At 47.7% G+C, this 22,033-nt stretch overlaps 1 protein-coding gene across 11 annotated transcripts in view; it reads right to left on the reverse strand.

The window, feature by feature from the left end:
• The window catches only part of LOC101951133 (rootletin-like), a 152,720-nt gene that overhangs the window by 41,583 nt on the left and 89,104 nt on the right, over positions 1–22,033 (reverse strand). For 10 of the 11 annotated variants that reach the window (XM_065579135.1, XM_065579131.1, XM_065579125.1 and 7 more), the window contains 5 exons: positions 20,612–20,704; positions 19,103–19,192; positions 17,606–17,698; positions 2,615–2,827; positions 2,363–2,490 (listed from right to left, as the gene is read on the reverse strand). In XM_065579135.1, the coding sequence (XP_065435207.1) occupies positions 2,363–2,490; positions 2,615–2,827; positions 17,606–17,698; positions 19,103–19,192; positions 20,612–20,704 (617 nt within the window). The remainder of the gene's footprint in view (positions 1–2,362; positions 2,491–2,614; positions 2,828–17,605; positions 17,699–19,102; positions 19,193–20,611; positions 20,705–22,033) is intronic. The other variant, XM_065579132.1, reaches the window with a different exon arrangement.

Consider the following 22,033-nt stretch of genomic DNA (forward strand, 5'->3'; position numbering starts at 1 on the left):
ACACACACAAGTTACTGTTTTGACTGACAGTATCCTGGCACCACTTTAGTCAATGTGGACCTTAGAACAGGGTTTTCTATTATGGGTGACTTTCCAATGCCCAGCAACCCCTTTGATCACGCTGACACTGAGATTTGCAGCTACCTGTTTTTCTTTGATCACAGCCAGAGGAGCACACAGCATCATTATACTACCACTGGCTCCCTTGACGGCTTCGAAGAGCAGTGGGCACTGTCCGGGGTTCTCTGCTCGATGCCCCCGTCTGGTTCCCTTCTTTTGACCCTTTACCCTCACTCCTGTCCCTGTTCTTTTATTAGTTGTCCCCCGTAATTTTTCTGTACATACACAGGTGATTTTCTCTGGCTCATCAGCTTGGCTAGACCCAGACTGTACTTCTAAATCTCACCCTTCTTAACTTTTACAATATTTCTTTCCCGTAGGGGCTGTGGGTGCCGGACACTAGCTGAGATCAGCAGAGCCATCCCTAGCTATTCTGGGGCCCTACAAAGCTGCCCGTGGGGGGTTGGGGCCCCAGTCCTCTGGGGGGGCAGGCCTCGGGGGTTAAATGGGGAGGGAGGGGCTGGACCCAGGCCTCTGAGGGGGGACTGGCTTGAGGGGCAGGAGGGAACCACCCCCCAACACTCACTGGCAGCGCGGCTGGGGCCGGATCAATGCACTTCCCACTGCTGGTGAGTGCAGGCCTGGCCTGCTGCAGAACTCAGGGGAGTGGGGGCGGGGCTTGGGGAAGGGGTGGAGAGAAGGCGGAGCTGGGGCAGAGCAGGGGCAGGAAGAGGAGGAGCAGGGACTGGAGCAGCATGCTGCTGCACAAGGTTTCCTGGTGCCCTGCGCAGCTTCCTACTTTGCGTATGGGTAAGGACGGCCCTGGAGATCAGTCTCAGGTAGGTCAGATCAGTTGGGGAGAATCACAGCCATAGCTCAAGGTGTGTGCAAAAAACCAAACATTATCTGAGCCATAACACTGTGATGTCACATAGTATTTTTTGGTGGGGGGCATATCTTGGGAACTCCTTGTTCAAACACCATCAAATCTGGAATGTTACCCCCACACCAGATCCCCTGGGGCACAGTTATTTCCAAGACAATCCATTTATGCATGTGGATTTTAGAGCACTTAGAAAAACTGGCTGTTAAACAGTAAGCAAGTTGAAGTACTTGTGGCACCTTAGGGTACGTCTATACTTACCGGCTGGTTCGGCGGTAAGCAATCGATCTTCTGGGATCGACTTATCGCGTCTTGTCTAGACGTGATAAATCGATCCCAGAAGTGCTCGCCGTCGACGCTGGTACTCCTGCTCCATGAGAGGAGTAGGCGGAGTCGACGGGGGAACCTGCCTGCTGTGTGTGGACCCGCGGTAAGTACCTTTAAGTTATTCACGTAGCTGAAGTTGCATATCTTAGTTCGAACTGGGGGCTTAGTGTGGACCAGCCCTTAGAGACTAACAAATTTATTTCAGCATAAGCTCTCGTGGGCTACAGCCCACTTCATCGGATGCATAGAATGGAACACACAGCAAGAAGATATTTTTACATACAGAGAACATGAAAAGGTGGAAGTAGCCATACCAACTGTAAGAGGCCAATCAATTGAGATGAGCTATCAACAGCGGGAGAATACTTAACATGGGGAAATAGATTCAATTAGTGTAATAACCCAACCATTCCCAGACTCTGTTTGAATGAATTGAATCTATTTCCCCATGTTAAATATTCTCACACCTTCTATGGGCCATCTTGATTATCATTTCAAACGATTTTTTTTCTCCTGCTGATGATAGCTCATCTCAATTGATTGGCCTCTTACAGTTGGTATGGCTACTTCCACCTTTTCATGTTCTCTGTATGTAAAAATATCTTCTGTCTGTGTGTTCCATTCTATGCATCCGATGAAGTGGGCTGTAACCCACGAGAGCTTATGCTGAAATAAATGTGTTAGTCTCTAAGGTGCCACAAGTACTCCTGTTCTTTTTGGGGATACAGATGAACATGGCTGCTACTCTGAAACCTGTCAGTAAGCAAGTCTCAGTCTTAACTATAGCACAGCTTAATATCTCTGCCTTAATATCTTGGGAAAACATTGTATTCTGGTTATTTTGAACTAGTGCTTTTTTAAGGAGCTGTTGCCTGGACCAGTGCATTTTTCATGTTCTTGGGTCCCTCTGAGTTCAGTCATTTCTGCAGCACAGTAAAACTAGAGGATAAATACCAGATGCCTCTGAAACATGAGAGGGAAAATGAAACTTCTAAAAGCAGATGAAGTTTGTGTCTGTCTATCTAGGAACTCATGTGACCTCTTCACCGTACGGTAGTACCTGTTTTCACCACACAGCAAAAGTCAGCTCACCTTCTCCACATCCCCCAGCCCTTCGGTGTCCAGCAGCACCAGGATGTGGTCAGGTTTTCCAGGGTGGGGCACACACCACATCCAGATGCCTTTGGTGTGTGACTGGATTGTGGAGCCCAGCGAGAACCCTGGGAAGAGATGATGGATTTCATATAAACACAGACACACAGTACACCTGCCTGAGGTCACTAGGAGCCCCAGAGAGTAGCAGGAAATAACACAGGAGAGGGCACATGACTCCAGGTCTCTCACCTTTTCTCTTGCCAGCCAAGGAGTTCATGAGGTAGGATTTGCCTGTGCGGTACAGCCCCACAATGGCCACCACCACCACTGGCTGGGTGATGCCCTCCAGGATCTTCACAGCCTGGGGGTTCACCTGCAGGGCCCCCCTGGTGCTGTTCTGAATGAGGCACATGGGCTCCTCCATGAGCGTTTCTGAGGCCATTGGTCCTGGGCGGAATTGATCTGTAAGTGAGAAAACAGACTGAGCCAGCCAAGCAGGTACACTGCAGGGATTAGGTGCAGTAGGGGGATAAGGCGCAGTAGGAGGCAGGACTGATTTCACACCATCTCAACAGGCAAACAGCTCACTGAATTTTCAGACACGACAAATCCCTAGGGGAACAGAGTATTTCCCCAAACAGCTAAAGGTTCAACAGCATGGAAATGCAGAGAGAAGGCACCATTTTAAAAATCAAACACACACTGGGAAGTGCAGAATAGCACGGCTCAGTCCCCCCTCCAAGTGTCAGTAGCAGGTGCAGAGTCACGCAAGTCCAGGGCTGCCAGGGGCACTAGACACCCATAAGGGTGGTGCCACATCACCTGCCAGGATTGGGAGTGCACACTGCAGCACATGAAAAGTCAGCTCAGGTCAATGACACACTATAGGGCATAGCATTTGAGCTCTACAACTCTTGATGGATTTCATATATGACAGACCTTTAGCGTTTTTCATAGTAAATGCATCTACAGTCTCCTTTCCTCTGTTTCTCAGCTTACCTCTTCCTTTGGTACGCGCTAGGATTTTCCCTGGCCCCAGCTAACCATTTTGTGAATTTTCCTTCCCTTTCCACAGTTTGTCTCCTGCCCCACTTGGGACGTTTCCCCACTCACAGCCATGCCACATCAGGATTCCCCCCGGTCTGGGGATTCTTTGTCTCTCTTCTGGAAGAGACAAGAAGGAGCCCAGGCCAAAAACCCGGTGTTGGACAATAACACTGAGGATATGACAACACTTTCAGCTGGGGGTAAGATTCCTCGCTTGAAGAGACATACCCGCATTAGCTCTAGCATGTTAGCTTGATCAAACATAGCTGTGTAGCCATGGCAGTGCAAGTGGCAGGAGGGGCTCGCCACCTCGAGTACCATCCTGTACAAGACCCTACACATTTACTGAGGTCTCCCTCCTTAAATAAGGAGGAACTTCTGTCTGTGTCACTGTAGGATGTGATGGGCTGTTGGGATGGATGGTCTGTTCCTCTAACAAGAGACTCTGTGTGCTTGTCCATGAGGAATATAGGCAGTGGGCCATCTGGGTCATTGCAAAGTAGTCCAGAACCCCTCTTAAATCATGCCTTTTTCCCCTCAGATGTGCCTATTAACTTTTTGCCCAGGTCTTCTACATTAGGGCTTTCATTATCATAATACCTCTGTTTTCAGTAATTGCTCTAGTTTCTCATCTACTGGCTTGTATTATGTAATGCTGTAAACCATATATTGTTACAGCTTGTATACAAGTAAAATATTAAGTGTTATATAAAAATAGAAAAATAATTCTCTAGGGCTCCTTGAATGTGATGATAAACAAAAAAACTATTTTTGCTTTGCAGGTGCTGCTACAAATGTCTTCAAACATGTAATTCCAATATTTTTTTATTCATTTTATTTATTATATCTACTAGCCCTATGTATGGGGAAGACAATGCCTGGTAAAATGTTGCTGTATGACAAACACTTGCCCATGCTAAAGTATGAGAATGGCTAACTATAAAACTGTTTCACTAGAAAAGATTTCAGTCAACTATCAGTATTCCCCTGTAACTCAGGACAGCTCTCTTATCCCCATCTCCTGTTTTACTTAGTAAACTTTTAAAAGTTTCTTTAAAACCTTTTATTTGATATGATTATACACTGTAGGTTTATGAAAAGAACATGAAGATGACCGTTCTAAATTTTAAAAGAGTCAGGAAATGAGGAGGGGAAAAGGGGGTGGGTTTGGAGCTGTTTCTTCAGATAACGGTGTTAGGGGTTACACTCTGCCTGGTCTACACTGGGGGAGGGATTGATCTAAGATACGCAACTCAGCTACAAGAATAGCATAGCTGCAGTCGATGTATCTTAGATCGACTTAGAATGACTTTCTTCGCGTCTTCGCGGCGCGGGATCAAAAGCCGCGGCTCCCCCGTTGACTTTGCTTCTGCCTCTCGCCGAGCTGAAGTACAGCAATCGACGGAAGAGCGATCGGGGATCGATTTATCACGTCTACACTAGACACGATAAATCGATCCCCGATAGATTGATTGCTACCCGCCGTTCCGGGTAGTGTAGACATACAGTGCTGAACTTCATGCAGTCAAAGCTCTGGCTTTTGGCTTTTATTTTTTTTTTTAATTGTAAAAACCTATACTTGTGAGTGTTATACTTACCCTGGACTTTACAGTTTACAAGGAATAAGTCTTAAAAGCAGGGGGGTTTGGTTTAATTTTTTGTTTGTTTTTGGTATTCTGGGCCCTTCACTTAGGTAAAGCTTTAAAAAGCAAACTAACAGTAATTTTTAAAGTGCTGCTTTTAACGTAGATAAAACTGTAACAGGCAGCTTGGAGGGTTGGGCAGCCTAGTGGTTAGAGTGTGTGGCTCTCAGCCCCCTGCTTGTTTGTGGAGCCTCAGTCATTAAGATCATAGGGTTAGGGGGACCCAGATCCTCCCTTTCCACTGGGTCTCAGCCAAGGGCCATGTCTGTGTCAACCCCTGAATGAGGCGGGGCCCTCCGAGCAGAGAGTCAGGATCCACTTCTCTGGGCTACATCCTACCAGTCTGTTCAGTTTAGGGCATGGCCCCTTGTTCCAATTTGCTGGGCAGCTTGCTTCCCATAGGGCCTTCTTATGACTCTTGGGTGGTGCCTTGCCATGGTCCCAGGCTCCTTTGGGGCAGGACAGCCACACATTGGGGAGGGCGAGCCCCATAATGTCCCTGGGTTTGCTTACTCATTTACATCAGGTGCTGGTGGCTCCTAGGTCCCCTTTGCAGTCTCCCTTGGTCTTGGCCATCTGATTAGTGCCCCGTCCCCTTGGGTAGGAGTCAGCAGACTCCTGCCTCTTTGCCAGTCAGCCCTGCACTGAGCCAGGCTATCTCCTTTTCTCCCCCGCCAGACCTGGCATGGCTGCATGTATAATGGGGTGTGGGCTAGCTTGGCCCAAAGTCTCTCTTTAAGCCCTGCTGTGTTGGCTGGAAGTTTCTCTGCTTCATCACACATTTCTCCACCACCCCATGAACCTATTTGGGGTCCACACACCCCCATCTACTCTCCTCCATCCTGTGTAAAGAAGTCAGCATTCAGGTGGGCTCTTCCGGCCTGGTGTTGAATGCGGAAGGAAAAGGGCTGCAGGGAGAGGTACCATCTCATAATCCAGGTGTTAGTATCTTTCATGACACGTAGCGATGACTAATGTGAAGTGAGTGCATAGTAGATAGTAGCAGAGCGAGTTCATAGCCCACTTGACTGCAGTGGCCTACTCTCTTGGGAACAGCTTCCAACTAATGTACAAGATGGGGTGTTCTTCACCTCCCACAACCTGGGACAAAACAGCTTCTAGACCCACGTCTGATGTATCAATCCATAGCAGGAGATCTTTAGTGAAGTCGGGAATGTACAAAGTGGGTTCTTGGCAAAGCTGGGCCTTCAGGGCTTTAAAAGCCTCTTCACAAGCTTTGGTCCACTGTATTTGCTTTGGGCTATCATTCTTGAGAAGGTCAATGAGAAGTGCCACTATGGTTGAGAAACCCAAAATAAATTGATGGTTGTGCCCCAACAGTCCTAAAAGCCAGCGTACCTGTTTCCTTGAAGAAGGTGTGGGGCACATCTGGAGGACCTGGAGCTTATTGACCAAGGGTTATGCTCTGCCTTTTCTAAGGTGTACCAGAGCTAGATCGTCACCTGGACAATGATGAAACATTTAGTGGGATTTGCTGTCAGGTCGGCCTCCTGGAGAGATCGTAGCACACCCATCATATGTTTTAGGTGGTCCTACCAGTTTCAACTGTAGACTACGATGTTGTCTAGGTACATGGCAGCATATTGGCTATAGAGTTGGAGGATCTAGTCCATTAGCCGCTGGAACATGGCCAGGGTCCCATGTAACCCAAAGGGCATTGTCCGGAACTGAAAGAGCCCAAAGGCAGTGTAAAAAGCTGTGTTTTTCCTGGACTGTGGTGTGAGGGGGATCTGTCAATATCCCTTCATCACATTCAGAGTGGTGATGTACTCTGCTTTCCCTAGGTAGTTGAATAGTTCTTCAATGCAAGGCATTGAGTGCGCATCACATTTTGAGACTCTGTTGACCTTCCAGAATTAATACAAAACCGGGTACTCCCATCAGGCTTGGGGACCAACATTACAGGACTTTTCCAGTCACTGAATGATTCCTTGATTACTCCCAGTTCTAGCACTGATCGGAGTTCTTACTTTGTAGTTTCCCTCAACTTCTGGGGAAGGGGTTGAGGATGTTCTCTGACTTTAAGCACCAGTTCTGTCTGGATGTTATGAGTTAATAAATGGGTCCATCCAGGCTGGGTAGAAAATATGGAAGAGAAGGCACGGATCACCTATTGAGCCTGGGTTCTCCAGTCTGGGGTTAGGTTGTTTCCAATCTTGACCATCCCTGACTTTGAGACCTCAGCAACCTGTAGACCTAATTCAGGTTCAGGTAGGTAGAGGGCTATTAGTAGACTTTCTCGGGTTTTCCACAATTTTAAAAGATTCACATGGCAGATTTGGTGTACCTTTTGCTTGTCTGGTTGTTGGATTTCATAATTCAGCATCCACACTAGCTGCAGCACTTCATAGGACCCTTGCCAGTGGGCTAGGATTTTTGACTTGTAGCTAGGTAATAACAGGAGAAACCCATCACCAGGTTGGAGCTCTCAGAGGTGAGTCCTTCTATTATAGGCTGCTTCCAGTGTGTTCTGGGCATGTAGAAGCTTCTCCCTGGCAAATGAACCCAGGGCATCAAGCGTCTCCCATAGGTCCAGGACTTATTGTGCTGCATCACTGGCCGGAGATGGTTCCTCCCACATTTCTTGAATGAGGCCTAAAATCCCTTGAAGTTGCCTTTCATATAACAATTGAAATGGTGAGAAGTCAGTGGAGGACTGGGGGACTTCTGGTATGGTGAACAGGAGAGGAGGGAGTAACTGTTCCCAGGCAGGAGTGTCAGAAGCTCCCTAAAAGTATGTGGAGGGGCCTACCAGAATCCAGACTGTGGCCCTGACCCTGTTCAGCCTCTTCCAGCTCCCATGCCACCTCTTCCCCTGAGGTCCCACCCCCTTGCCACCTCTTTCCCTGAGGCCCCTCCTGCTCCTACCCCCCCCACCCCATTGCTCCCCTTAATGCAAGAAAAAAGTGAGAGAGCATATCCTTCCCACTTTTAAAAGTGATGGGGGAATGGCCCCTTGGCTGCCTCTGTTCTGGTGCCCCTGGGCCCAGTGCTGGATATCTGTAAGGGCAAATTTTCATAGCATTGTCTTTAGTGTTCCATTGAAATCTTTCCACCAGCCATATTTTTGGGGGTGGAGAACAGAGGTCCTGAGAACCTTGATTTTCCACAACTGGCACAGTTGCTTAATCCTCTGGGACATACAGTTCGTTCCCTGATCAGTTAAGATTTCCAGTGGCACCCCGAGCTGAGCAGTGATTTTCACAAGTTCAGCAGCCACTGTGCATTCATAATGGTACTGCGTACCTGGTTGTTTAGCCTACTATGACAAAAATGAACCAGTAGCCTGCTGCACAGTTCTCCAGGGGCCCAACCATGTACACTGCTTCATGGAGACAGGGTTCAGTGGTAGCCATGTTAGTCTGTATCAGCAAAAAATATGAGGGGTCCTTGTGGCACCTTAGAGACTAACAAATTTATTTGGGCATAAGCTTTCATGGGTTAGAACCCACTTCATCAGATGTATGAAGTAAAAGATACAGGAGCAGGTATAAATACATAAAAGGATGGGGGTTGCTTTACCAAGTCTTAGGTCAGTCTAACAAGATAAATCAATTAACAGCAGGATACTAAGGGAGGAAAAATAACTTCTGAAGTGGTAAGAGAGTGGCCCATTACAGACAGTTGACAAGAAGGTGTGAGTAACAGTAGGGAGAAATTAGTATTGGGGAAGTTAATTTTAGGTTTTATAATGACCTAACCACTCCCAGTCTTTATTCAGGCCTAATCTGATGATATCTAGTTTGCAAATTAATTCCAGTTCTGCAGCTTCATGTTGAAGTCTGTTTTTGAAGTTTTTGTTGTTGAAGAATTGTCACTTTGAGGTCTGTTATTGAGTGACCAGAGAGATTGAAGTGTTCTCCTACTGGTTTTTGAATGTTATGATTCCTGATGTCAGATTTGTGTCCATTTATTCTTTGCATAGCGACTGTCTGGTTTGGCCAATGTACATGGCAGAGGGGCATTGCTGGCACATGATGGCATATATCACATTGGTAGATGTGCAGCTGAACGAGCCCCGGATGGTGTGGCTGATGTGGTTAGGTCCTGTGATGGTGTCCCTTGAATAGATATGTGGACAAAGTTGGCACCGGGGTTTGTAGCAGGGTTTGGTCCCTGGGTTAGTGTTTTTGCTGTGTGGTGTATAGTTGCTAGTGAGTATTTGCTTCACATTGGGGGGCTGTCTGTAAGTGAGGACTGGCCTGTCTCCCAAAGTCTGTGAGATTGTCCTTCAGGGTAGATTGTAGATCGTTGATGATGCACTGGAGAGGTTTTAGTTGGGAGCTGTAGGTGACAGCTAGTGGTGTTCTGTTACTTTCTTTGTTGGGCCTGTTTTGTAGTAGGTGACCATCCATGGTGGTAGTAGGGTGTCAGCATTCTTATTCTCAAAGAGGTCATCCTAGTTGCTGTATCTGGGGGGCAGTACTGAAGTCAACTCTGGTGGTCCCCTCTGACCTACGGCCAGGATCTGGGGAGGTGTGTTGGTTCTGGGATTCATCAGATAGTGAGTGTAGGCAGACTTGCTGGCAGAAATTGGAGCAGAATCTCACCTGGTGCTATACCAAAGGACGTGTGGATCATGAGCCACCAGCCAAAAAAAAAAATGCCAATGATTATGGGGAAGTGTGGTGAGAAGCTCATTCCAAACTGAAGGACTTCCCATTTATCCCAAATGGTAACTTCCAGAGGTGTGATCTCCTGTGTCATTGGCCCCCGATGACAGGAGTGAGTCATTTATAGTTTCCACTAGGTGATGGACAGTATAGGTTGAACTGGAATCCCCCAGCTAGGACTGTATCAGCATCTTTGAAGTTGTCTGCTGCCCTGGAATCCACCAGTGCCACTGTGGCTGAATTTGGTGAGGTTCCCCTGGAACATAGAGGCAGACCTGGACCTTAAGGTGCGGAGAGTGCTCACCATGTGTGGGGCATGCCTCAGTGAGGGGAAGGAGGGCATTATCTCAGGGTTCACCCAGGCTAACCCAACAAAGGACTGGGCATGGTCATTTCCCAAATTGAGTCATGCTAGAGCTGGTGATGGGCACTTGTCAAGAATATGGCCAGATCCTCCACAGTAGAAATACAGCCCATGGCCGAGAGGGCACTCTTATTCCTCAGGGGTTTCATGTCATTCAGAGCTACTCAGCTGTATGGGTTCGGGGTCCAGGTTGGATCCAGGTGTCAAGGGGCACCGGCCAGTTAGTAACTCAGACCCCTGCCTTTCCTCATATTGTTCACTGAGCCTATTCTTGATGCATATGATGAGGTCAACAAAGGCATCTAAGTTGGTCAGGGCCTCCACACGAGCTAGTTCATCCTTGACCTCCTCACATAGGCCTCACCAGAACTAATAGAGCTGGGCCTCCTTGTTCCACTTAGTGTTGGAGACTAGTCTCTGGAAGTGGACGGCATAGTAGGAGACCAGCATCTGCACATGCTGGAGTTTGTGCAGAGCCATCTCTGCTGAGTGGGCACAGTGGGGATCATCAAATATGGCAGTAAATCCCTGCACGAAGGCATCCCAGTTCAATACTGTCGGGGTCACTTGTTTGAGTAGATGCAAGGCCCATTCCAGGGCATCTCCCATCAGGAGATTAATAACAAGACCTACTTTTGCTTGGTCAATGGGTAGGACCGCGGGACACGGGACTTAGTTGCCATCTCTCTTCCAGGGAACCGAACTGCTCAATAGGCAATAAGTGATTCTTGTGAAGAGTTCTGACATCTCTCCTTCCTTCTTCTCTCCAGAGCTGACATACAGGAATCCCAGGTCATTTCTGAACAACCTGATAGAGTTCTGAATTCCTTCTGTATGCCAGCTTGTTCTTCCCTTTTACTCCCAAGTTTCTTATCCAAAACCCAATCACCTGGAAGTAGTACATGTTCCCTTATGCACCAGTCATGTGAGGTCTTATTCTGAGTTGCGGTCTCTGCTGCTGCATCCATACAGAGATGACAGAAGTTCTCCAGTTGTTGCTTTAATTTCTTTACATATTGAAGTTATGTCTCAGAGCCACCTCCACCTAGAGTCACTCCCAAAGAAATGTCCACAGGAAGTCTCACTTCCCCCCACAAACATTAGATAATAAGGGGAGAATCCAGTAGCATTGTGTGACAGGTTGGGTCACATAAACTTTCTCAAGACTGTCACTAGATGTACTGGATACCACTGAGAACAACCCCCCCCCCCCCCCCGCTTCCAGAAAAAGCTTCCCTCCACTCCATCTTGCTAAGCTAGACACACCAGTCTGCTCCAGCACAGCCCAAGAGGTTGGGCTAGGGCCCCCTGCAGTTCACAGAAACTAAGATTCATTTAGCCCAGGGGCTTCTCAGTTTATAGGGACTTTCCCAGCACCCAGTATTCAGTCTTTCTGGGAGCCTAGACCCTGAATATATCCGTTTTACTCTGTATAAAGCTTACACAGGATAAACTCATAAATTGTCTGCCCTCTATAACACTGATAGAGAGAGATGCACAGCTCATTGCTCCCCCAGGTATAATTGCTTACTCTGGGTTAATTAATAAACAAAAGTGATTTTATTAAGTATAAAAAGTAGGATTTAAGGGGTTTCAAGTAATAACAGACAGAATAAAGTAAATTACCAAGCAAAATAAAACAAAACATGCAAGTTTAAGCCTAACACATTAAGAAACTGATTGCAGATGAAATCTCACCCTCAGATGTTCCAATAAACTTCTTTCACAGACTGGTCTCCTTCCTAGTCTGGGCCAAATCTTTTCCCTTGGCCCAATCCTTGTTAGTCCACCTCAGGTGTTAACTAGAGGATTTCTTCATAACTGACAGCCAAAGACCCCTAATGGAGAGGCTTCCAGTACAGTTTATATTCTCTCTCTTGTGGGCGGACACCCCTTTGTTCTTCTGTGCAAAATCACAGCAACAAGATGGAGTTTGTAGCCACTTGGGGAAGTCACATATCCATGAACGATTCAGCTTTTTGCAGGCCGAAGCCATTTTTCACATGTTACCTTGAACATTCCCAGGAAGGCTCCTCATATATGGATTGGAGTCTACCAAGGTCCAGTGTCAGTTAAGTGTTTCTTGATTGGGCACTTAATCTGAAGTGTCCCTTCACAATAAGTTGGCCAAATGCTTCACTGGTGCTACTTAGAATCAAACACATTGAGATAGAAGTACATAGCCAACATTCATAAAGCATATTCCAGTTATGTCATATTTATACTCATAAGCATATCGAGTGCAACATAACGTGCCATCGCTGGTAATTAGTAATGATGGTCAATGATGGGATATTAAAAGTTACTACAGAGAACATTTTCCGGAGGGTCTGGCTGGAGAATCTTGACCGCATGCTCGGGGTTCAGCTGATCGCCATATTTGGGGTCGGGAAGGAATTTTCCTCCAGGGGAGATTGGCAGAGGCCCTGGAGGTTTTTCGCCTTCCTCCGCAGCATGAGGCAGGGGTTGCTGGCTGGAGGATTCTCTGTGACTTGAAGTCTTTAAATCATGATTTGGGGACTTCAACAGCTGAGTCAAGGGAGAGAATTATTCCAGGAGTGGGTGGGTCAGCTTTTGTGGCCTGCATCATGCGGGAGGTCAGACTAGATGATCATAATGGTCCCTTCTGACCTTAAAGTTTATGAGTCTATGAGTCTATCACACATTGTTCCTGGTACAATTATAAGCATGTAATAGTTGTCAAATATGTTGGCTCCATTTGTGCTTTTGTATCGATCTGAGAGTCCCATGCATGTTCAAAAGCATCCTATTGAAATGTTTAATCCTAAAAACTCTAGTGTATAAACTGGATAGTTCTTCTCTGATGATGCTAGACCCTACCAGCATAGTCAACTAGCCTTCATCCATCTGGATATTCTTGGTAGAAGACTCCTCCAAGTCCTTCCATGCTAGCATCAATGTTTAGTAGTAATGTTTTTTTAGTATCAGCAAAAGCTAATAAAGAAGCATGTGTCAGTGCATCTATTAACATCAGAAAACCATTCTCACAGTCTCCACAGCGTTCTTTGACTCTATAGTAGTTGGCATCTGGATGCAGAGCCTGACATTTTCCTATGTGGGGACTATACCTTTGTGAGTTCACTGAAGACAAAGAGCAGAATAGCCCTCACCAAATGGCCTATAATATTTGCAGACCCCCAAGAAACTACAGTTCTTTTAAGGTATTGGGTCTTGGTCATGTCCTCAAGGCTTCCAGCTTGTCTGGATTTGCAGCAACTCCATCTTGAGAGATGATATGCCCCACATACTTTATTTTTCCTGACAGAACTAGCCATTTTTGTAGAGAGAGTTTCAACCCTTGTTCCTGTAGGTAGGAAGTCCTACACTTTCAACAACCTTTCTTCGTGCTCTTCCAAAGTGTGACTGAACACTATCAAGTCCAGGACTTCCAGAAGGTTCATGTCCCCAACCATCCTCTACATTAATCTCTGGAATGGGGCTGGAGCCCCAGATATTCCATGGGGCATTCTCAGAAATTTGTAGAATCTGAGTGGACAGAAGAAGGCTGTCTTTTCCATGTCAGCTGGTCCCATGGGTATCTGATAGTATCCGCTTCTCAGATCCAAAAAATGGAAAACCAACAGCTTCCTGTTAGGCAGTCTAAGGCATCATCCACTCTTGGGGTGGGATACTGGACAGGGATTGTACATCTATTCAAAGTACAATAATCTACACACATGTGTATGTAACCCTTCTGCCCATCTAAGTTGGCAGCAACAAGGGCCGGGTTCTGTATCTAGGGGTTCCGTTTCAATAATGCAATGCAAAACCAGCTCGAGCCCCCACCCAGTGACCTGGGACAATTACATACCACCCCCTAGGTGCCTCTAAGAGGCAATACTTCCCCTCTCACAAGCACGGAGTCTGACTGTAGCAGAAAATGTTTAATAACATGAGGTAAACGACATCAGCATTAAATTGGAAAAACATCACAAACAGGATTCATAACACAAACCATGAGCAAAAAAACCCCCACCCCAGCAAATTGGGCTGTGTCCTTTCCCTTTGGTTCTTGAATCCAGCAACCCAAAAATCACCCAGAGTCCCCAAAGTCCAACACCCCCAAAGTCTCTTGGGTCCAGTAACCACCCAAAGTCCCAAAAGTCCAACAACCCCCAAAGTCTCTGTCCCTGGTCAGTGCAGCCCCAGAGTAAAAGGGGGGGCACACAGGGTGTTAAGGGGCACCTTACGTGATCCGAGGCCAGCCATCTCTCCGTGGGGTTACGCCACAGCCTTCACCACAAGCCAGTCCACTTCCTACCATCCCACAAACCACTCCGCTCTTAAGCTGCTCTGCTCCGCGACCTGTGAGCCGCTCCAGCAGTCCCCGCAAACAGCTCCGCTCGCCGTTCCTTGGGCCACTCCAACCACCCCCTCCAGAGCCCCAGGGCCTTTAAATCTTGAGAGGCCCCCTTCTTCCCATTGAGGCCACGCCTCTTCTGGTTGAGGTCACACCCCCGCTCAGGATTCCGGCACACCAGTAAGTACTTTTAAGTTACTTTCACCCCTGGATTGCTTGTAACGTGATATTTGATGAGATCCTGAAGTATATATTGACCTGGGGTGAGTGTCTGGCTCTTTAGAGTTGGAAGAACTTAATATGTGTGATTTCTGGTTTTAAAAATCATTCAGCACATAAATTCAGTTTGTCTGGGTGGCAAGCCAGGGGCTGGATTGTCTAAAGATAGACTATTTGTGAATCCATGTTAAGCTACTGTAGCAATAAAGGAGTACACACTGATTGCTGCTTAGGCTAAATCTAATTATAGAATATGCCACCAGGAGGGTGCAACTGCCCTGTTTTTTAACAGCCTGACCTGAGTTTGACGTTTTCAGCTGTGACCCATATCATGCACTGTGACATCACATATTCGACATAATATACAAACTAGTAGTTTGTGCAGAAAAAAAATTAAAAGCGACTGCAGAAAAAAACAAAAAAAACCCATTCAATATATTCCCTAGCTACAGACTAATCCACCTTTGCTCTGGCTTTCCTCGTGTTATTACAGAATATTATTCCTTCACCTCTCTCATTCTCAGTCATCCTAAAGCCCTCTCTCCTGCTACCAGTGCCGGTTCCAGCATTTTTGCGATGGGCGGCAGCAATTCGGGAAAAAAAGAAAAAAAACGCGATCACGATGAGCGGCGGCAATTCAGGAAAAAAAAAAAGCCGTGATCGGCAGCAGCAATTCGGCGGCAGGTCCTTCGCTGAGAGAGGGAGTGAGGGACCTGCCACCACCGAATTTCCGTATGTGCCGCCCCTCTCTGTTGGCCATTAAGCTGGTGCCTGGAGCCGGCCCTGTCTGCTACACACACACATTTACGCAACCATTCTTTATTCAGTTGAAATAACGATAGTTGCAGTATCGTGTTGTACTAATAAATAAAAACCAGTTACGGTGAATAGCAGTAACATAATTTAAATAAATCAATAATAAAAGTTGTTAATTATGTCTACTTTATTATTAGGGAAAATTGTTAATGGAAATCAACAAATTATACTTTGCCAAGGACTGAATGAATGTAACCAACATAAAAAAAAAAGGTTTTTTTTCTTGTACCTGGTAAATTTTATAGTTCTTGTCTGTGGGTTTTATCATCTATCTCTGTGTCTGTATCCTTTTTCTCACCAGCCGGCTCATTCTCATTTACACCAGATTTAGAAAAATACGACCACAGTGTTTTTCTATCACTTCTAATAGTGGGGATGCTAAAATCCAGCCCTCTTACACCTCTCCCCCCGCCTCCCCCATCGCTGGTGCCGGGAGAAGGGACTTGTCTCCGGGAGGAGGAGACCCGAATGGGGTAAAGAGGCTGAGGCTGGGGCAACAGTTGGGGCTAGCACAGGGCCAGGAGTGGAGCCCCGGGTGTGGGTGCCATCTTTGGCCTTGGGCGTGGGGCCATCAGCGAAGACCTGGGCATGGACCCAAAATCCAGGACCCCACGTTTGGGACCAGGAGTAGAGCTGTGCATAAAATTTCGCAGGGCTGCAGCACCCCCCACACCCATAATTCCTGCACCAATGTCCAACCATAACTTCCCCTGACCTTGTGACATTTTATAAAACACTAATTACGCTTATCACCTCAACAATAACTGATGGCCACTGTGCAAAGTGTTGATGCTAATGTGTCCCACAAGCAGCAGCACAATGCTCCAGGGATGTTCCTCTGGAAGCTTAATGATGTGTGAGGGCCTGGGAGACTTGGGCCTGCGTGAGCAGCTGGAGATGGTGGAATAAGCCTGTCGGACGGCTGAGGCAGGGCTCCAAAAACATGCCAGCAGCAGGAAGATCTGTCCTGAAAGCTAAAAGACTCTGAAGAAAGATGAGAGCGGCTGGTGGGACATCTTCGGGCAGCACAGGTTAGAGAACCCCCCTTCCCACATGTATGGGATTTTGAGGGGGGGGATATAGCAGGACAGTAACCCCACTCCCTGAAGGGTTAAAACAGCCCTTGGAGAGGGCCGTGGTTGGGGAAACCTGGGCTGATCGGGGATGTAACCACAGCTGGGCTGCGCCCCAATCAGGCTGCAGCTGGCCCTATAAAAGGGCTGTGAACTAGACGCTCAGTAGACTCTCTCTCTAGCTTTGAGAGGGAGGAACCTGGCTGCAGGGAGCTGAGGGAAGGTACCTGGAGTGGAGCAGGGCTGGGGGAAGGCCAAGGGAGTTGGGTAGCTCTGGCCTGGAAATGCCCCAGGCTGTGGCCTAGTGGAAGTCTAAACAGGTAATAGAGTTCCAGGGGACAGCGGAGGCAGCAGGTCCAAATCCAACCTTGCCTATGATGAGTGGCATATACTGCAGTCCGCCCCAGAGAGCGGGGGCTAGTTGGTGACTGGCAGTAGCTTACGATTGAGGCGAGGTGGGCATGCGGATCCTGCTCCCGCTGTTATGACTGCAGCTCTTGTGGGACGTGTGGAATCCCAGGGCATTCTGAAGCAGTACTAGCATACCGTGGGTCCTGAGAACCAACGGACATAACAGTGGGAAGAAGACAATAATTCATCAACAATGTGGGAGTGAGTGGGAGTGGGTATTGCGGGGGCAATAAAGGAGTGGGATTAAATAAATAGAAATCCCATTCTGCAGACTACATGAATGCCCAGCTTTGAAGGCAGAGTCACCACCAGCAGCAGCACAGAAGTAAGGGTGGTTTGGTATGGTATTGCCATTCTTACTTCTGCGCCACTGCTGGCAACAGCTCTGCCTTCAGAGCTGGGTGGCTGAAAAGCAGTGGCTGTTGGAAGGGTGCTCAGCTCTGAAGGCAGCACCATTGCCAGCAGGAACACAGAAGAGAGGGAGCCACCAGTATGATATGATATGGTAACATGACCCACAGGATCCCGATCCTGCTGCAGGCCTTTACCTCCTTCCCTTTTTTCTCTGTCCATTTTTCCACCTCCTTTGGCTTTGCACCCTGGGCAGCTGCCCCCTCAACCAACCCTGGTTACAGCCCTGATGGATACAACTGTGTTGAGAATTGTAAGAAAAACATATTTCAGAGAAAAAAATAGAGATATTTTCTTGTACCTAATACATTTTCTGGTTCTTTTCCATGGGTTATATCATCCATCTTTCTTTCCACTTCCTTTTTCTCACCAGAAGGCCCATTCTCACTTGCACCTGATTTAGAAAAAGATGACCACACTGTTGCTCTATCACTTTTAATAGTGGGGGTGCTGAAAGCGAGCCCTCTTACCCCTCTCCACCCCTTCCCCCACAGCCAGTATCCCAAGCAGGGCCTTGTCTCTGGGTGGGGGAGACCTGGACCGGGTAAGGAGGCTGAGGCTGGGGCCGTTGTTAGGGCCGGCTCAGGGACAGGAGCGGAGCCTGGATGTGGATGATGGATTTGACCATGGGCGTGGGGCCATAAGCGAAGGCCTGGGCACGGACCCAACATCCAGGAGCCCATTATCGGGGTCAGGAGAAGAGCCGTGGGTAAAACTTCATGGCGCTGAAGCACCCCCCACACCCATTGTTCCTGCACCTATTTACGATCATATCTTCTTCTGACGTTGTGAGATTAACTCAAACACTAATTATGCTGATCACGTCAACAATATCTGATGGTCATTGTGTGAAGTGTTGACGGTAATGTGTCACACAAGCAGCAGCACAATGCTCCAGGGAGATTCCTCTGGTAGCTTAATCATGTGTGAGTGGAGGCAAAGTACTGAGCTACTGCTGTTTGAATCTCTGATGCTCATGAAAGAGCTTTCAAAATGGATACCAGTGCAATAACCAGGCATTTTAGCACCCGAGGTGAGAGATGATATTTGTGCCCCCTGCTAGAGCCCTGCATAGGATTATATTTTTATTCCACCTCCCCTCCTGCCCCACAATACCCACTCTCATTCCACCCATTCCAGCATCCTTTGTTGAATCTTTATCCTGCTGCCATTGTTATGGCTGCTGGTCTTATAGGATAGCTAGAATCAGAGCAAGTCCTGCAGCGGTACTAGCATAACCTGGGTCCTGCAGAAACAATGGCCATAATAGTGGAAAGACGACAATAAGTCATCAACAATGTGGGAGTGAGTGGGAGTGGGTATTGTGGGGGCGATACAGGAGTGGGATTAAACAAATAAAAATCCCATGCTGCAGACTACATGAATGCCCAGCTTTGAAGGCAGCATCACCACCAGCAGTAGCGCAGAAGTAAGGATGGCAATACCATACCAAGCCACTGCTGGCGACAGCATTGCCTTTAGAGCTGGGTGGCTGGAAAGCAGTGGCTGTTGGAAGGGTGCTCAGATCTTTAGGCAGCACCATTGCCATCAACAACACAGAAGAAAGGGTGGCACCGGTATGGTATGATATGGTAACATGACCCACAGGATCTGGGTCCTGCTGCAGGACTCTATCCCTTCCCTTTTTTCTCTCTCCATTTTTCCACGTCCTTTGGCTTTGCACCCTGGGCAGCTGCCCCCTCACACATCCCTGGTTACAGCCCTGATTGATACAACTGTGTTGAGAACTGAAAGAAAAAAATATTTCAGAGAAAAAAATAGAGATATTTTCTTGTACCTAATAAATTTCCTGGTTGTTTTCTTTGGGTTTCATCATCCATCTTTTTGTCCGTTTCCTTTTTTTCATCAACCGCCTCATTCTCACATGCTTTAGAAAAAGACGACCACATCATTGCTTTATCACTTTTAATAGTCAGGGTGCTGAAGGCCAGCCCTCTTACCCCGCTCCCCCACCTTACCCCATCACTAGTGCTGGGAGCAGGGCTTATGTCCGGTAGGGGGAGACCCGGATGGGGTAAGGAGGCTGAGGCTGGGGCCACTGCTGGGGCTGGCACGGGGACAGGAGCGGAGCCCTGGATATAGATGAAAGATTTGACCGTGGGCGTGGGGTCATCAGCGAAGCCCTGGACCCGGACGCAGCATCCAGGATCTGACGTTCTGGGCTGCGAGTGGCGCCATGGTTAAAACCTTGTGGGGCTGCAGCACGCCCCACACCCTTAGTTCCCACCCTTATTTATGACCATATCTTCTTCTGACCTTGTGAGATTAACTCAAACACTAATTATGCTTATTGCCTCAACAATAACTGATGGTCATTGTGTGAAGTGTTGACGGTAATGTGTCACACAAGCAGCAGCACAACTCTCCAGAGACGTTCCTCTGGTAGCTTAATCATGTGTGAGTGGAGGCAAAGTACTGAGCTACTGCTGTTTGAATCTCTGATGCTCATGAAAGAGCTTTCAAAATGGATACCAGTGCAATAACCAGGCATTTTAGCACTCGAGGTGAGCGATGATATTTGTGCCCCCTGCTAGAGCCCTGCATAGGATTATATTTTTATTCCACGTCCCCTCCTGCCCCACAATACCCACTCTCATTCCACCCATTCCAGCATCCTTTGTTGAATTTTTATCCTGCTGCCGCTGTTATGGCTGCTGGTCTTATAGGATAGCTAGAATCCCAGCAAGTCCTGCAGCGGTACTAGCATAACCTGGGTCCTGCAGAAACAATGGCCATAATAGTGGAAAGACGACAATAAGTCATCAACAATGTGGCAGTGAGTGGGAGTGGGTATTGCGGGGGCGATACAGGAGTGGGATTAAACAAATAAAAATCCCATGCTGCAGACTACATGAATGCCCAGCTTTGAAGGCAGCATCACCAACAGCAGCAGCACAGAAGTAAGGGTGGCTTGGTATGGTATTGCCATCCTTACTTCTGCGCTGCTGCTGACGACAGCGCTGCCTTTAGAGCTGGGTGGCTGAAAAGCAGTGGCTGTTGGAAGGGTGCGCAGATCTTTAGGCAGCACCATTGCCATCAACAACACAGAAGAAAGGGTGGCACCGGTATGGTATGATATGGTAACATGACCCACAGGATCTGGGTCCTGCTGCAGGACTCTACCCCTTCCCTTTTTTCTCTCTCCATTTTTCCACGTCCTTTGGCTTTGCACCCTGGGCAGCTGCCCCCTCACACATCCCTGGTTACAGCCCTGATTAATACAACTGTGTTGAGAACTGAAAGAAAAAAATATTTCAGAGAAAAAAATAGAGATATTTTCTTGTACCTAATAAATTTCCTGGTTGTTTTCTTTGGGTTTCATCATCCATCTTTTTGTCCGTTTCCTTTTTTTCATCAACCGCCTCATTCTCACTTGCAACTGATTTAGAAAAAGACGACCACATCATTGCTCTATCACTTTTAATAGTCAGGGTGCTGAAGGCCAGCCCTCTTACCTCGCTTCCCCACCTTACCCCATCACTAGTGCTGGGAGCAGGGCCTTATGTCCGGTAGGGGGAGACCCGGATGGGGTAAGGAGGCTGAGGCTGGGGCCACTGTTGGGGCTGGCACGGGGACAGGAGTAGAGCCCTGGGTATGGATGAAAGATTTGACCGTGGGCTTGGGGTCATCAGCGAAGCCCTGGACCCGGACCCAGCATCCAGGATCTGACGTTCTGGGCTGCGAGTGGCGCCATGGTTAAAACCTTGTGGGGCTGCAGCACGCCCCACACCCTTAGTTCCCACCCTTATTTATGACCATATCTTCTTCTGACCTTGTGAGATTAACTCAAACACTAATTATGCTTATTGCCTCAACAATAACTGATGGTCACTGTGTGAAGTGTTGACGGTAATGTGTCACACAAGCAGCAGCACAACTCTCCAGAGACGTTCCTCTGGAAGATTAATGATGTGTGAGTGGAGGCAGAGTGTTGAGCGACTGCTGTTTGAACCTCTGATGCTCATGAAAGAGCAATATGTATATCAGTGCCATAACTAGGCATTTTATCACCCAGGGTGAGTGATGATATTTGTGCCCCCTGCAAGAGCTCTGCATAGGATTATATCTTTATTCCAAGTCCACTCCTACCCCACAATAGCCTCTCACGCTCCACCCACTCCCACATTGTTTGTTGAATTTTTATCCTGCTGCCACTGTTATGGCTGTGGGTCTTGTGGGACGTGTAGAATACCAGCAAGTTCTGCAGTGGGACTAGCATATTGTGGGTCCTGCAAAACCAAGGGCCATAATAGTGGGAAGAAGACAATAATTCATCAACAATGTGGGAGTGGGTATTGCGGGGATGATACAGGAGTGGGATTAAGTAAATAGAAATCCCATTCTACAGACTACATGAATGCCCAGCTTTGAAGGCAGAGTCACCACCAGCAGCAGCACAGAAGTAAGAGTGGCTTGGTATGGTATTGTCATCCTTACTTCTGCGCTGCTGCTGGTGACAGCACTGTCTTCAGAGCTGGATGGCTAGAAAGAAGTGCCTGTTGGAAGGGTGCTCAGCTCTGAAGACCGCACGATTTCCAGCAGTAACACGGAAGAGAGGGTGTCACGGGTATGGAATGATATGGTAACATGACCCACAGGATCCCGATCCCGCTGCAGGCCTTTACCCCCTTCCCTTTTTTCTCTGTCCATTTTTCCACCTCCTGTGGCTTTACACCCTGGGCAGCTGCCCCCTCAACCAACCCTGGTT

Source organism: Chrysemys picta, unplaced genomic scaffold (genome assembly GCF_011386835.1).
Source record: "Chrysemys picta bellii isolate R12L10 unplaced genomic scaffold, ASM1138683v2 scaf105, whole genome shotgun sequence".
Lineage (NCBI taxonomy): Eukaryota > Metazoa > Chordata > Testudines > Emydidae > Chrysemys > Chrysemys picta.